At 41.4% G+C, this 16,023-nt stretch overlaps 1 protein-coding gene across 1 annotated transcript in view; it reads left to right on the forward strand.

Moving 5' to 3' along the window:
• The window catches only part of LOC111146976 (mediator complex subunit 4), a 47,430-nt gene that overhangs the window by 20,249 nt on the left and 11,158 nt on the right, over positions 1 to 16,023 (forward strand). The window contains exons 2-4 of the mRNA XM_022502779.1: positions 9,154 to 9,259; positions 10,513 to 10,679; positions 15,152 to 15,218. Of these exons, the coding sequence (XP_022358487.1) occupies positions 10,555 to 10,679; positions 15,152 to 15,218 (192 nt within the window). The 5' untranslated portion in view covers positions 9,154 to 9,259; positions 10,513 to 10,554. The remainder of the gene's footprint in view (positions 1 to 9,153; positions 9,260 to 10,512; positions 10,680 to 15,151; positions 15,219 to 16,023) is intronic.

A 16,023-nucleotide genomic window follows, 5' to 3' on the forward strand; every position in this document is an offset into this window, starting at 1 on the left:
TATGAATTGAGAGAAGTAAGGCAGTTATAATATTAGTTGCCGTATAACTTGGCATAGTGGTGAAGAACACAGGCTCTGAATTTGGACTGTCACCTCCTAAGATGTGTGAGCTGGGCTAGGTTACCTAAATGTTCTGGGCCTTGGTGTCCTTGTTTGTCAACAGGGAAAGTAATTGTACCTATCGAGCATTAAATACTACTTGGCTTGATAAATGTTAGCTATTATTATAACTTACAATCTTTCCACATATCATGTAACAAGCACTTTATATATATTATTTATGCCTTCCAACAAACTTTCAAAGGAGTACGATTGTCCCCTCTTATAGATGGAGAACCTGAAATGCAGAGGCCATAAATAAATGGAATCAGAACTTGAACTGAGATCTATACTACTGTAAAGGCTCTGATCTTTTAACCTACTGTGATTCTCCAGAGCATAAGAGAAGTCCCCTTTTATTCAGCTGTAGACAAACGGTACCTCAAATATCATCTTCGCTTTGAGTCACTACATTTTATGAAGGGCCAACTAAAATGTGTGAAAGAGACAGTAAGCAAAGTGCTGAAACATCTAGAAACCCTTTTATTTTATTTTATTTTATTTTATTTTATTTTATTTTTTTTAAAGATTTATTTATTTATTTATTTGACAGACAGAGATCACAAGTAGGCAGAGAGGCAGGCAGAGAGAGAGGAAGGGAAGCAGGCTCCCTGCTGAGCAGAGAGCCCGATGCGGGACTCGATCCCAGGACCCTGAGATCATGACCCGAGCCGAAGGCAGTGGCTTAACCCACTGAGCCACCCAGGCGCCCCTAGAAACCCTTTTAAATGAGGCGCTACTGAAGGAACTGGGGATGATTGGTATGGAAAGCAAAAAGTTGGGAAGGAAATATAGTAAAATGGTAACAATATGCATCTCTTAATGGTAGGTTAACAGATAATTTTAATTTTTTTATGTTTTCCAGATTTTTGAAGATGAACAAGTTTTTCTTTTGTTTTGCCTTTATTTTTTATACTTTTATAATAGAAGAAAAAACACTTTAACAAATCATAGTTAAGAAGAAACTTGAGTGATGGAAGTTAACTAAACTTATTCTGGTAATCATTTCATAATATATACATATATCAGATCATTATGTTGTATACCCTAAGTTATACAATATTATATTTCATTTGTATCTCAATAAAACTACAACAAAATAATGGTTATATACAAATATCAAGCACAATATTTAAGCCCTTTTTTAAAAAATGAATTATTCAGGTTTTATTTTGAAATATAAAACTGAGATTTTTGAAATGTATATTTGAAAACATAACCTTCTTTAATTCTATAAATACAATTCACATTGAGAAAAAGAATGAAAAAAGAAAAACCTTGATGGTCTGTTCTGTGAAAGATAGAATAAATGTATAACTTGTGTAATACATTTGTAGTACTTATGTATTACTTATTATTCAGAAGACAGGTTAGACCCAATGTGTGATAATTATCTTGATGTATCTTTGGGCTTAAAATGAATGAAAATGGCTGATAGGTGAGGAGGACAGCTTTCTTCTATCAGGAAACGTTTAATCACAGGCTGGGGTCAGACCAGAGCAGATGATCTCTGAGTTCTCTTTCAGCTTTTATTCCATAACCTGGGCTTCTACTAATGAGCACAACATGTTTTTAATTGCTTTAGCTCATCATGCACAAATTGATGCTGCTAATATAAATGCATTTAGTTTATTACTTTTCAGGCCCCCAAGAAACCCTTAGCAATTTGCTTTATGTGTGAGAAGAAATGAACCCCTATCTCCTTAGAATCAAATTGAGAACATCTATTCATTCAAACCAGTAGTATTAGTTTCCTAGGGCTGCTGTAATAAATTGGCAGAACCAGAGGCACCTGAGTGGCACAGTCAGTTAAGCAACCAACTCTTGGTTTCAGCACAGGTTGTGATCTCAGGGTCTTGAGATCAAGCCCTTCATCAGGCTCTACACTCAGCACAGAATCTGCTTATTCCTCTCCCTCTGTTTCTCTCCCTGCCCTGCCATGTGCCCCACCCCCAGCTCACTCTCTCATTCTCTCAAATAAAGAAAGAAATAAAAATCTAAAAAAAAAAAAGTTGGTGAGATATTTTTATCATTCTCTATCTGACATTAACTCCTTAGTCTAGTTCTTCCTTCCTATAGCCCTGCCAGTCTTTCTGCCCCAAGTGCTTTCTAAGAAATTTCTGCTTTCACTTCCTCCAGGAAGACGTCCCTAACCACTGTTGTCTTACTCACCCTTACAGGCCCAGCATCTAGTGTGGTCCCTGGCATGAAAACAGAGTTTAATGAATATTTGTTGAAAAAATAAATGAACCTATGAAAGGAGGACAATAATGTCACCCACCTTTCTTTTGAGTTATGGAGAAGTGGTTAGTTTTCAATGATGCCTGGGGAATTTCAGGAAGATGAGACTTCATAGAAGGTCTGTTCGTTCTAGAAAACCTTTCCATTGAAACCACATCACAAATATTTAAAGAAAATAAAATGTTTAACCTAAACTGTTTTGTTTCTTGTATTCTCGAGGATCAAGAATGTAGGGAATTAAAGATAAATGCCATGCTTTCCATGGAGCCAATGATTTTAATTAACATTGAGCAATTCTGGACAATGGAAGTTTTTTGTTGTGTGGTGTTTGGGAATGAGGAGGATTGAGTTCTTCTGATGAGGCTCCATGATATCACTAGGGCGGTGGGTGAAGGAGATAAGAGGCTTTATTTAGACTGTGAAACTTCTGTTGTTTTAGAGCAGCCCCAGTTGGACTTACCAGAGATAACTGGCTTAATGAAAAGCAGTTTAGGGTCCCCTGGGTGGCTTAGTCGGTTAAGCGGGTGACTCTTGATTTTGATTCAGATCATAATCTCAGGGTTGTAAGATTGAGCCCCACATCTGGCTCCACGCTCAGTGCTGAATCTGCTTGAGATTCTCTCTTCCTTTCCCTCTGCCCACCCCCAAAGGCAATTTAAGGGCACATTTGAGGCTTTGCAATTGATTTAAAAATTGAAGTTGCTGTCCTAAAAGCCAGCTAGTTGCTGGGAAACCACCTCTTCCCCCAGTAGCTTTTTGAGAGGTAATTCATGGTTTCAAAAACCATAAATGGTGTTTTTGAGACAGAAGCTTTATCCTGAATTGAGTGTTATTTTCACCTGGGGTTAGAGGCTCGGAGGCCCATGCGCTAAAGTAGAGTTTCAAGGTTTTTTCCTCTTGAAGAGAGTTAATGAATGTATTGGACTTGTTTTCTCATGGCCTGACTACTGGGAGAGAATTGCCTGACTCTAACTCTCTAGCCCACTCTTAATGGGTTTGACTTTGAACATGAACCCTCAAACTTACTCTGATAACTGGCTGGGGAGACAAGCTTCAGGACTAGTGTTTGTTGGATTGCAGAGTAACCGTGACCACTGTTAATGGAATATTCTTCTGGTGGAGGATTTTATAAATATTTGGAGTTGCTTTTGAGAATCCCCAAGGTTAATATGGACAGAAAAGACTGAAAATAAGGTTTTACCATTTAGAGGCAAAACTACAGACATCTACAGTTTGTTTGGTGATTTTTAGCACCTCTGTCAACAACAAACCCAGCAACAATCACTGGTGCCCACTTTGTGTCAGGCAACATTTTGGCACTGGGGTCATATCAGTGTCCCCACCTTGCTTACATTCCAGGGGAAGCGATATTTAGCAAAACACACATCAACTAATAGAATGTTAGAAGATGACAAATGTTATGGAAAAAAACAGAGCAGGGTAAAGAGAATGGAATGTGGGGGTAAAATGCAGTAGGAAAAATGACAACCAGGTGGGCCTCCTTGAGAAAAGGAGATTCCTGCAGGAAGTGAGAAGTTAGCCATTTGACTATTAAGGGACCAACAGATGAAGGCAGGGAGACTAGCCAGTTGGGGGCCCCTCAGGCAGGATGGTTCTGGTATGCTTTAGGACTGGAATGGCTGGAGCAGAGTGAAAAGAGGGAAGAAGGAAAGGTCAGAAGGGCAATGCCAGGTCAAATGATGCTAGGCCTCATAGCCTAGCTCATAGTTTTTACTCTGAGTGAAAGGGGAGCCACTGCAGAACTTTGATCAGAGGAATAACATGATCTGATTTGAGTTTTAAAGAGATCCCTATGACTGCTGTGTTGGAAATAGCCCACAGATGTGAGGGGAGAAGCAGAGAGAACAGTGGGAAGGCAATCTCAGTAAATGCAGCTGAGGGATGACGGAGATGTGGACCTGTGATCAGAAGTGGAAAAACGAAAGAAAAAAAAAAAAAGAAGAAGAAGTGGAAAAAACGAGATGTGGACCAGTTCTGGGCATGTGCTGACGGTAGAACTATCTTGATTTCTGGGTGAATGTGGTGCATGAGAAACAAGGAGAAGAGTCAAGAAGAACCCTATGTTTTTTTTGCCTGGACGAGGAAAATGAAGAAGCTGCTATCAACTGGGTTGAGGGGGGCCGCAGGTAGTGCTGTGTGTGTTGGGGGCAAGGGGTGTAGATCAGGAATTCAGTTTTGTCTACCCAAGTGCAAGTAACAGCCAGTCTTAAGAGCTAACTTGCCTCAAGCTTCTGCTCTCCTTGCTTGCTGACCCAAGTCCCTTGGTGTGCAGGGGACTAACCTACTTCCCTTGAGACTTGCACACCACTGGCCTTGAGGAGTGAAGGACCAGAATTTCCCAGAAGATAAAGCCTGACCGCACTGGAAAACAGCTGCAGCTGATGCCAGCAAGTCTGTTCAGGGTCATGTCCACCTTGGACTAACTGCCAAGGCACCTGCTTCTCCTCCACGGAGCAGCCCCTTTCCCTGTCCCCACCACTACCCTGCCTTCCCTTTTAAGCCCTTTCGGCTTCACCTGGAGAGGGAGGATGGTCTTCGGGGCATTAGTCCACCGTCTTCCCAGGTTGCCCGCTTCCTGAAATAGAACAACCTTTCCCTTCCCTGAAGCACTGGCATCTCAAGTATTGGTTTTCCAGGAGGGTGTAGCCCTACCTGAGTTCAGAACCCTTTCTCTGCGCAGTAACAGAAGTATCTAGTAGGAACTGAACATACAAGCCTGAGTTCAGAGGTCAGGTCTAGGTGGGAAATGCACATTTGGGAGTCAGCTTACAGGTATTATTTAAAAAGACACCTGAGTGGCTCAGTCGGTTAAGCATCTGTCTTCAGTTCCAGTCATGATCTTAGGGTCCTGGCATGGAGCCCCACATCAGGCCCCCTGCTCCATGGGGAGTCTGCTGCTTCTTTTTTTTTTTTTTTTTTTTTTTTAAGATTTTTTTTTTTTTTTTTGACAGAGAGATCACAAGCAGGCAGAGAGGCAGGCAGAGAGAGAGGAGGAAGCAGACTCCCTGCTGAGCAGAGAGCCCGATGCGGGGCTCGATCCCAGTACCCCGGGACCATGACCTGAGCCGAAGGCAGCGGCCTTAACCCACTGAGCCACCCAGGCGCCCCAGTCTGCTGCTTCTTTTGTCCCTAGCCCTGTCCATGCTCTCTCTCTTTCTCTCAAATAAGTAAGTAAAATATTTTTAAAATTTTTTAAAAATAGAGCCCCTGGACTGAGTGAGATGACCAAAGTGAGTTGGTGGAAATGAGGACCAAGAAGTGTCCTCCAAACGCTCCTCTGTGTAGAGTCAGGGTGGAGAGGAGGAACCAGCCAGAGAGACTGAGAGGAGAGACCAGGGAGCAAGGAGAAAAATGAAGAGAGCGTGGCATGCTAGAAATCCAAGTGGAGAAAGTGTTCTCCAGAATAAGAGAGTGATTGACAGGTGCAGGGCTGCAGAGCCTCCAGCACAATGCATGCCAGCCGTTATCTGCAGCAACACAGGGGTTTTCAATGACCTTGCAATCTGAGTGAGGATGAAAACTAATTGAAGTGGGTATAAGGAAGGAATGGAATTGGAAACAAAATATTTAGATAACTCTTTGTAGGTATTTCGCTGCAGAAGGAAACAAAGAAGTGAAGCGGTTGCTGGTACGGAAAGTGGGGGTAAGAGTGTTCTAAAAGTAGGAAAATAGCAGCAGATATGGTGATGGGAATGATAAGTACAAGATGAAACACTGACAGTTGGGAGGTGGGTGGACCACTGGAACAAAGCCTTCAGAGAGAGAGGGCTACGGGGAGAGAATGTTCTCTGACTTGGAGCAGGGAAAGGGCACGGGCAGTAGCTGGTCCAGCTGCAGGGCAGAGGGGAACAATGCTGGTGGCCAGGCACTTGTGGTGGCTGCAATGTGTGGGTGTTCAGGTTTCTCCTCTTTCTCAGCGAGTTAGAATTCAAGGTCCTAAGTTGAGAGTGGGAATCTAGGGGAAGGAAGTGTTGAAGGTTTGGAGAAAGAGGAAATAGTGAGAAATCGTGTCGAGGGCAGTGGAGAGGGTCTGAACAAGGATGCACAGTCTCACGTACAGCCATCTGCAGCTTGTGTAGCCCAATGTGTGCTCTAGCCAAGGGACAAATAAAAATAAAGGCAGGGAGGTCAAAGGTATATGCAAGGCATTGTTTAGAAATCTTCAGATGTCCATTGATTTGCAACCTCTCTGCATTAGTCTTTTAAGGTTCTTATAACAAGATACCCCAGACTGGCTTAAACAACAGACGTTTATTTTCTCACAGTTTTGGAGGTGGGAAGTCCAAGGTTCGGTTTGGTTTCTTCTGAGGTTTGTCTCATTGGCTTGCAGAAGGTCACCTTCTGGCTGTTCACATATTTCTGTAAAAACACCGATCAGATTAGACCAGGACGACCCTAACAGCCTCATTTTAACTTAATCACTTTGAAGGCCCTATCTCCAAATGCAGTTACATTTGGAGGTACTGGGGTATGAGGGCTTCATTACATGAATTTTGAGGTCACACAATTTAAACCACAGCATGGTCCATCTGTGCAATGCATCCCAGAGAATCATCTCAACATACACTTTATTTGTGTGTGTTTGCTTTAACTTTCTGTCCCCAGAATACAAAATTTATACAGATTCTCCCTTTGGGAGCCTTAGGGGGAAGGAGCTGTTTTTCTAAGAGGTAGGGTTGGTATCCTCCTAACTCTCCGATGCTTGCAAACTTTTTCAATCCACAGTAAAAATATATACTTGATTTTTGACTCAGTACAGACACATATAAATATGTAACTGACAAGTTCACACAAGTCAGTGCAATGTGCTTTGATGTCCAAGACATTTTCTGTTCTTCTCCATTTTATTTTTCAAATTTATTTGAGATAAATAAATAAATAATAGTTACATAGTTATATATAAATAATAGTGCAGCAAGGAAGGACTGGACTATTGATTTAACGAAAAATTGGATTCTATCCATTGAGAGGCCAGAAGAAGGGGAATGGGGCATGAAGGAGAGATGAACTCCTTATTCAACATAACAGGAAAGAAATTTCTCAAAGAGTTGAATAGAGATATAGAAAACATGCCAATTACTTTAAAATAGGGAAAGAAAGCATAGAAGAAACAGTTAAGAATGTGCAGAGAAGCTGCCACTAGGGAGAGCAGGATGTCACAGGATATGGGGGTTGAGGAGGTGTGACCGAGAGCTTTTTGTTTTTTGGTAGCTTCTGAGCGATATTTGACTTTTTAAAATTTATATATAGATTGCTTGATAAAAATGAAAAATAATGTATAAAAATACACATAATACATGTAGTCACCCTGTTCTGCAGACTTTTAGGGATAGGCCGGTTGAATTTCCTGCTGCATACTCAAACCTCCACACCAAATGTTTATAGATGCTTTTTACTCAAAATCCCAAACTGTGCATTCGCAAGTGCTTGCATTTTAGACCAGAGGTTCCCAACCCTTTTCCAATGTATGAAGACTCCTCTTTCTTTAAAAAGAAAGACAGGCAGTTCTCCAAAAGAAGACTGTCCACTTCATGAAGTGTTAAATAAAGTTTGTAAAAAAAAATAATAATAATTTAAAAAGAGGATAACCAGTGGCTGAGAGCATAGACCCTGGAGCCAGATTCTGTGTTCAGATCCCAGCTTTGCCACTTATTAGCTGTATGATTTCAGACAAGTCTCTGAATTTCTCTGCTTTCTCGACTTCAACATCTGCAATGTAAAGACGGTAACAGTACTTCCCTCTAGAAGCTGTTGTGAAAATTAATTGAGTTCATTTTATAAAAAATGCTTAGACCAGGGCTTGGTGTGTTAAATACATAATATTTCACAAGAAGGTAGTACTTACCCTTTTGAATCTATAGATTGAGAAACAACATTCAGAATTACTATGAATTAGTTATCTAAATACTATTAAAACATATAATATTCATATTAATTATAATATCTATAAAATAATTCATATTTTATTTATCACACCAGAATCTGCAGTTTGCAAAAGAGTATACTTGTAGAAAATGCTGTTACTTTTCAGTCTGTGGACAATGTTCAATGTGCATATGATTTTGTAGTAAATCTGAGGAGGACTGGAGTTCACAACACACATATACTGTCCACCTACTGACCGTCCATGCCTGTAAAGTAGGACCTATAATTGGTAATTTTTAACTGATGAGAGTCCTCCCAGAATTTTTATGTGGAAGCTACACTAATAGGATATCTCCCCTCCTCCCACCAGAATCATGACCCAAGATAAACCTGTGAGAACTGAGTAAACAAAACCAACACAGACTTCAAGAGTTAAGCCCCTCTGAAACTTAACATGAGAAATTATTGACCAGAGCTACTGAGAAGCATGTTTAGAATACAAATGTCATTAGGAAGCTTAAATCTAACATATTCCATTATCTAACAATTGACTATATTCAGAGAAAGGGTTAGCCAAGAGCAGAAGTAGGGGATGGTTGGCAAAGAAAAGGTGTCCTTAGGTCTCTTGCACTGTCTGGGGAAGAAGAACACTGACCTATGAGCACAAATATTCCAATTTCTTTGATACAAACACCCCTACGCTATGGAGATACAAATACTGATGATGGTTGCATTGGTTAATTTTTTTATCTATCTTCATTTTTTCAAATCCAAATTTACCAAAGCAACATTCTGGTGATATTTTTCTTCCTGTATAATTTGTCTGTAAGTAAAATTGTGTTTGGCATTATTACTTTTCCTTGTAAGTGAATAAATCAGCATTCTGTATCATACAGCAGTTGCTATGAATGGCTTTTTTTTTTTTAGCATGAGTCCCCAAGAAAATCCTCAAGTCTGGGTGCCCAGCAGGAAGAAGGCTCAGCATTTCCAAAAGAACAGGCCTGAGGACAGGATGATGGAATGATGGATACAAGTACTCCTGCCTTAATCCCAGCTGTTCTGTAGGTGACATCTCTCCATCTTGTCTTTTAAAATCTCACACCCTAACCTGATACAGAACCCGCATTCCCCATACTGTTGCAGCTTTGAGTTTTCCTGGTAGGGAAAGTCCCCAACTATAGTGTTCTCTCCAGGAAAGTGGGCTAAGGTAGAGTTTTGGCTTTAATTTGGAATCTATGTTATATTGATTATTTAAACCATTTTCATAAACTACCACTTACATGTTATCTTGACTCATTCAACAGTGAGTTGAACTCAATCAATGAACAAAACACTTTCTTGGGAGAGATACAATTATAAAGATGGATTATGAGAATGTAGAAGTAACCCAAGTGTCTGAAAGGATAAACAAAATGTGGTATCTACATGGAAGGGAATATTATTCAGCCTTGAAAAAGAAGGAAATACTGACACATGCTAAAACAGGGATGAAAGCGGAAGACATTCACTAAGTGAAATAAGGCAATCCCCAAAAGACAAATGCTGTATCATTTCATTTATTTGAGGTCCCTAGAGTAGTCAAATTCAGAGAGAGAGAGAAAAAGTAGAATGGTGGCTGTTTGAGGCTGGGGTAGGAAGGAATGGGGAGTTGTTATGGCACAGAGTTACAGTTTTGCAAGATGGAAAGAGGTTATGGATGGTAAGGTTATAGGTGGTGGTCATAGTAGCATAACCACATGAATGAGCTTAATATCACTGAACTGTACACTTAAATATGATTAACACGGTCAATTTTATGTTATGTATATTTTACTACAATAAAGAAAAAAAAAAAGACAAATTATGGCTCCTGTCATAGGGTGCTTACAACCTCTAGGAGAGGCCTAACAGGAAGGTGGGGTTAGCATTATAGAGATGCAGACTAAAGATGTAGGTTAATGCTGAGGCCAGCCCATTTCACAAAGAAACTAATAGGAGTCGTAGGTCATTATGCAATTTCCTCAAATGCTTAAGATCCGTTGAATCTCCCATTCCTACTTGAAAACCATAAGGCACAGGGCAACCTGACCGCCTTGTGCCTTTGTTTTCTGGCTCTCCTGCCTGGGTTGGACCTGAGAACTTCCCCTCTGTGGCCCATCAGATGGCGCCGCCGCCCGCAGTGCATCTCCAGGTGCATAGGTGGCGCTGTAGCCCTGGCCTCTTTACCGCCACCACCACCACCCCACCTTACCCCGCCCCGCCTCGGTGACCCTTACTTCCGCCTCCGGAGCCCGCCTCTCTTCGTAGGGACTCAGCTGCGCAGTCTCCAGCCGCGGTCCTGTGGAGAGCATGGCGGCGTCTTCAAGTGGAGAGAAGGAGAAAGAGCGGCCGGGAGGCGGTTCTGGAGCGGCCGGCGGTAACAGCACGCGAGAGCGACTGCTGTCTGCGCTGGAAGATCTGGAGGTCTTGTCGAGGTAATGCCATCGGTCTGAGGGCCTGACTGGGCTGGGCCGGGAGGACTGACTGTGGATCTGCCGCCCTGGGTGGCAGGGTGGGTTCGTTTCTGGGGCTCCGCGGGGAGGCCGCGCTCCCAAAGACGGTGAGCGAGTATCGTGGACTCGGCGTCCGCAGCCCTCCGTCACTCCGAGACGGCACCCCCCTCCCTTCCTTAGGGGACATTTTAGAAATGAGTGACGCTGGAACCCCGACGTCGTCAGAACCGTAGCGGACCTTAGAGGTCGCCAGGTGTGAGTACCTTCGTCCACGGACTCTTGACAGACGTTTAAGGACACCCCCCCCCCCGGGTCCCAAACGCTGGGAGACGGTAGTGAGGGGGAGACTAGTTGCGGACACAGAGCACCCCATTGTCAAGGGGAAGTGACAGCCGTAAACAGACACCATGGTGCGGAGCCTGTTCTTAACAGAGGTGTGCGCTCCGGGTTACTGAAACTCGAGTACTGTAGGTTCCCGTCTCAGTTGTAGTCAGGGCAGGCTTCCCGGAGAAAGGACTGCATGGGAAGAAGAAGTTCACCGCATTCTGTAGGTGGCAGGTAGTTGGAATAGCAGGTGCAAACGCCTGGAGGCACGAGCACTCGCGACTTGGTGCAGTTGCAAGTTTGGGGTGGCTGGAGTTCAGCGAGTATGGAAGAGATAGAAGTTGGATGTCACTCCCCTTATTCTGCCATCGTTCGTGGTAGTTTGTCAAGTTGAAGCCTTCTTTAACTCTGTCACATTCACTTGGATGCTGAAATTGTTTTGATTCTTCCTCCTAAAAGGTTGCTCAGATTTGACCTATTGTTCCCATCCCCACCGTCCTATCTTTTGGTGCAGCCTCCTTACAGTTTCACTTGGCTTTATGCTTCTGTGCTTTCTATATTGCCACAGCAGAGCTATCTTTTTTTAAAAGCATCTTATGTCACTTTTTTTCTGCTTTAAAAGATTTGGTAGGTTCCTGATGCTCAGTGAGATACAGTCCAAATGTCTAGTCTAGTGTGTCACTTTTCCGTAAATAATGTTTACTTCTGAAGAAGTGACACCCCCTTTGGGAAGTAGTGGCTGCTGCCTTTTGTTCTGAGTGAATCTTGGTCTTTGAATTTCAAATCTTTGTCTTAGTATATTCAATGAACTATTACTTCTCACCCTTCTACTCTGGAGCCCAGTAAATTCATTTCTTTTCTGAGTTTACATGCAGTAACATAATTTGTCTGTTTTGCGACCTGGTATATATTTCATATTCCTCAAGTTCGGAAACTTTTTTTGAACCTAGGCATACAGGGTAAAGGTCTTTGAAAATTTCTTCTGACATTGGACAGCTTGGTAGTCAGTCTTAAGATCTTGCCTCTGGATTATTTGGCTATAGCTCTGTATACCTGAAGTGTTTTCTTGACGCTCTTGGTACCAACAGGAGTACATATGCATGATTGTCATGCACTCTTCCACTTGAGATAACATAAATAAGTAATTTATCAATTGTGTAAAATTTGAGACCAAATTGAAATTGTCTTGTAAATTGATCGGTTTATCTCTCCCCCTCTTTTGATTGTTTCCTTAATTCCCCAGTATAGGGTTTTCTGTTTGATGAAATGTATCAAGAATCTGTTTCTGAAACTTTCCCACCTCAGCTTTCTAGCTGTGCATGATTAGTTGAGGTGCTGAGTTCTCTTTTGCTTTCTCTAAACGTAGCTGTAGTTCCATTGCCCTTTTCCCAGGAATGCTAAAGACACTTCGATTTGTCATTGATTTGCAGTCCTCACTGAATCTGTTGACAAACTAGAGATAAGCTTCTTCTTTCTTGGGGTCCTTGCAGCTTGGTAATAACCGTTACTTTAAAAGTTTGTTTTTTGGGGCGCCTGGGTGGCTCAGTGGGTTAAAGCCTCTGCCTTCGGCTCAGGTCATGATCCCAGGGTCCTGGGATCAAGCCCCACATCGGGCTCTCTGCTCAGTGGGGAGCCGCTTTACTCCTCTCTCTCTCTGCCTGCCTTTCTGCCTACTTGTGATCTCTGTCTGTCAAATAAATAAATGAAATCTTTAAAAAAAAAATAAAAAAATAAAAGTTTGTTTTTCTTTTCCTCCAATTTTCTCATGACTTAATCTGACATATTATTTTATTTGTTCATCTCTAAAGAAAGACTGGGTGACAGAAGTGAGTGAAATTTATCTCTTTTGTGACCCTGGAGATGGTTGTTGGTGGTAGTGGGAGAGATGTCACTTTGTGGTTTGCCCCGAGACTCATTGACACTTCACAGAATGAGGCTATTCCAGTGTGATTGGCTTTCAAAAAAATCCCATTATATTAGCAATTAGATATAGCTACATATACTGCTTCTGTGATCTGTGAAATGTGTCATTATCCTCTTAATGAAATTTTTCTCTTGTTTGCTTTTTTTTTTATGAAAAATTGGAAAGAAAAACTAATGTAACCTGTTAACTTTAAAAAATAGTGCGTTTGAAATTTAGGATATATTTTTTGCTGTTACTTGATTATATAGCTTTTCAGTATATTTATTACTTTGTAAAATATGATAGAATGAGGTAAATCTTTGGAGGAATTTTTAAAAATAGAAACACAAATTATAGTCTACAAGTTTTTCTTTTCTTTGTTAAAAGATTTTATTTTATTTATTTGACAGAGACACAGCGAGAGAGGGAACACCAGTAGGGGAGCAGCAGAGGGAGAGGGAGAAGCAGGTTACCCGCTGAGCAGAGAGCCCAGGGGCTCGATCCCAGGACCCTGGGATCATGACCTGAGCCAAAGGCAGATGCTTAACGACTGAGCCATCCAGGCGCCCCACTACAAGTTTTTGTTAACATGTTTGTGACTCAGAACTCAATTGTCCTTCAGAAACCATGTTGATAGGAGTCTTGAGGTTTCCACACCAGCCTATTAATCTGTTTATCTATAATTTACCTGAAGTGTAGTATACCACTAATAATATGGGATCTAACCTCCAAGTAAATTATATTTCTATGGGGAATTGTGGGTGGATCCTAATTTGATATGCCAGGAGTACAGCTTCTTCTGTAGCAAGACAGGGCTCTATCTCCCACACCTGTAACCAGAGAGTGGGCTCAGGGGTTCCTTCAACCTCTTTTTACCATTGGGGAGGACAGAGGTTTCCACTTTGTTCTAGACTGCTACTGAACAGCACTAAGTCTTACAGCTTTTTCCTTCCCACTGTACTCCTGTACCTAAGGCAAGCTCTTCTAAGGTTTTCTGTGGATATATACTCCCAGATTTGCAAGAAAAGCGGAAAAAGGCTCATTCCACATCTCCCACCATACTTCCCATTCCCACCACTCCCACCACTGAAACCAGCCTTTGTGTAGACTCGAGGTTCTCAGCTGTTTATATCTCATCTATGGGGTAAAGAAAAAGGTTAATATAACATGCTGTCTTCATAAAATGTCTGTTAATCCATCAGCAAGTCCTATCGGCTCTACCTCCAATATATATACACATACACATACATACGTGTGTGTGTGTGTGTGTGTGTGTGTGTGTGTGTGTGTGTGTGTGTTTTAAAGATTTGATTTCTTTATTTGACAGAGAAAGAGTGAGAGAGGGAGAAGCAAGCTTCCCGCTGAGAGGGAGCCCTACTTGGGGCTCTATCGCAGGGATCAGGACCAAGCCTATGGCAGATGCCCAACTACTAAGCCACCCAGGCGCCCCCCAGAGTATATTCTGAGTCTGTACATGTTTTACCTGTTTGCATTACTATTGCTACATCTTAGTGGCTAGGACTTCATCAAAGCCAATGTCATTTTTTGCCTGGAATACTACAGAAGCTGCTTAACTTGATTTCCATTCTAGCCCTCTTAAAATCCGTTCTCCAGATAGCTTAGCAGGTTGCTTAAAAACATAAATCAGTTCATGTCATTTCCCTGTTTAAAATATTTGGTCATTTTTCACTGTACCTGGAATGAAATACTGGTCCTTTGCTGTGACCTAAAAAGCCCTAACATGATCTGGCCTCTCCCTCCCTAACCATGTCCTCATTTTTGTATCCTGCTTCCCAGTACCTACTGTATTCTGACCACACTTCTCAGACCCATCTTTGGACCCCTGAACTATGTCTTTTACAAGCATTCTTCTTTGTGGCTGACTTTTCTCACTCAGAGAAGCCTTCCCTAACTCCACCCAGTGTAAGTGGGTGTTTTATTTAAACAACTCTTTTCTGTTGACAGTCATATTTCATTGGTATTTATATACTGGATATTAATTTATGTAATTATAGTAATAGGTTAAACTTGCATAAATGGATCTGGTAACAAACACAACTGAGTCTTGCTGGTGAGAGCCCAAGTCACAGTGGGGCAGGGGCTGTGAATACTCCGCATGCTGTGGGTACCATGAGTCCAGCAAGTCAGTTAGGTAGAGATCAGTTGATAAAGCTTCTATTGTATTTATTTTGCAAAGTTGTTTCGGTTTTTTGTTTTTCTTTTTTAGAGAACTTATAGAAATGTTAGCAATTTCAAGAAACCAAAAGTTGTTGCCACCTGATGAGGAAAACCAGGTAAGTGGCTTCTTTTTAAATTACAAACAAGAAATCCCCATAATTTCTGCAGTTTCCCTATTTACATTTACTTTGTGTGAGACAGGAAGATTGGAATATGTTAAATTATTAATTACAACTTTTAAATTGATATTTTCTTTGAATCACTTATATTAGGTAACACTGCTTAAAAAGAAAATAGTTGGTTGGATTATGGACATTGGGGAGGGTATGTGAGATGGTGAGTGCTGTGAAATGTGTAAGCCTGATGATTCATAGACCTGTACCCCTGGGGCAAATAATACATTATATGTTAATAAAAATAAGTAATAAAAAAACAATTTAGGATAACTTAAAAAAAAAAGAAAATAGTTGTCTAAGAGTTTAGCAGTATTATTTTCTCTTATAGTTCTAGTTACACATTTACTCATTTTTGTCCTTTGAATTAACCAACAAAGCTTGTTAAACAGAGATTAAAACAATATTTGAAAGAAAAAAGTTAATGCTTTCATAAGCTAATCTTTAATTATAGGCTTGGTTCCCCTAATGCAACTTGAAAATTAATGGAAATAAAAGAGCATACAATTGACGACATGGATGGAACTAGAGGGTATCATGCTTAGCGAAATAAGTCAATCGGAGAAAGACAACTATCATATGATCTCCCTGATATGAGGGAGAGGAGATGCAACATGGGGGGTTAAGGGGGTAGGAGAAGAGTAAATGAAACAAGATGGGATTGGGAGGGAGACAAACCATAAGTGACTCTTAATCTCACAAAACAAACTGAGGGTTGATGGGGGGAAGTGGGTTGGGAGAGGGGGGG

This window comes from Enhydra lutris, unplaced genomic scaffold (genome assembly GCF_002288905.1).
Source record: "Enhydra lutris kenyoni isolate GAN:26980312 unplaced genomic scaffold, ASM228890v2 scaffoldscaffold15, whole genome shotgun sequence".
In the NCBI taxonomy this organism is placed as follows: domain Eukaryota; kingdom Metazoa; phylum Chordata; class Mammalia; order Carnivora; family Mustelidae; genus Enhydra; species Enhydra lutris.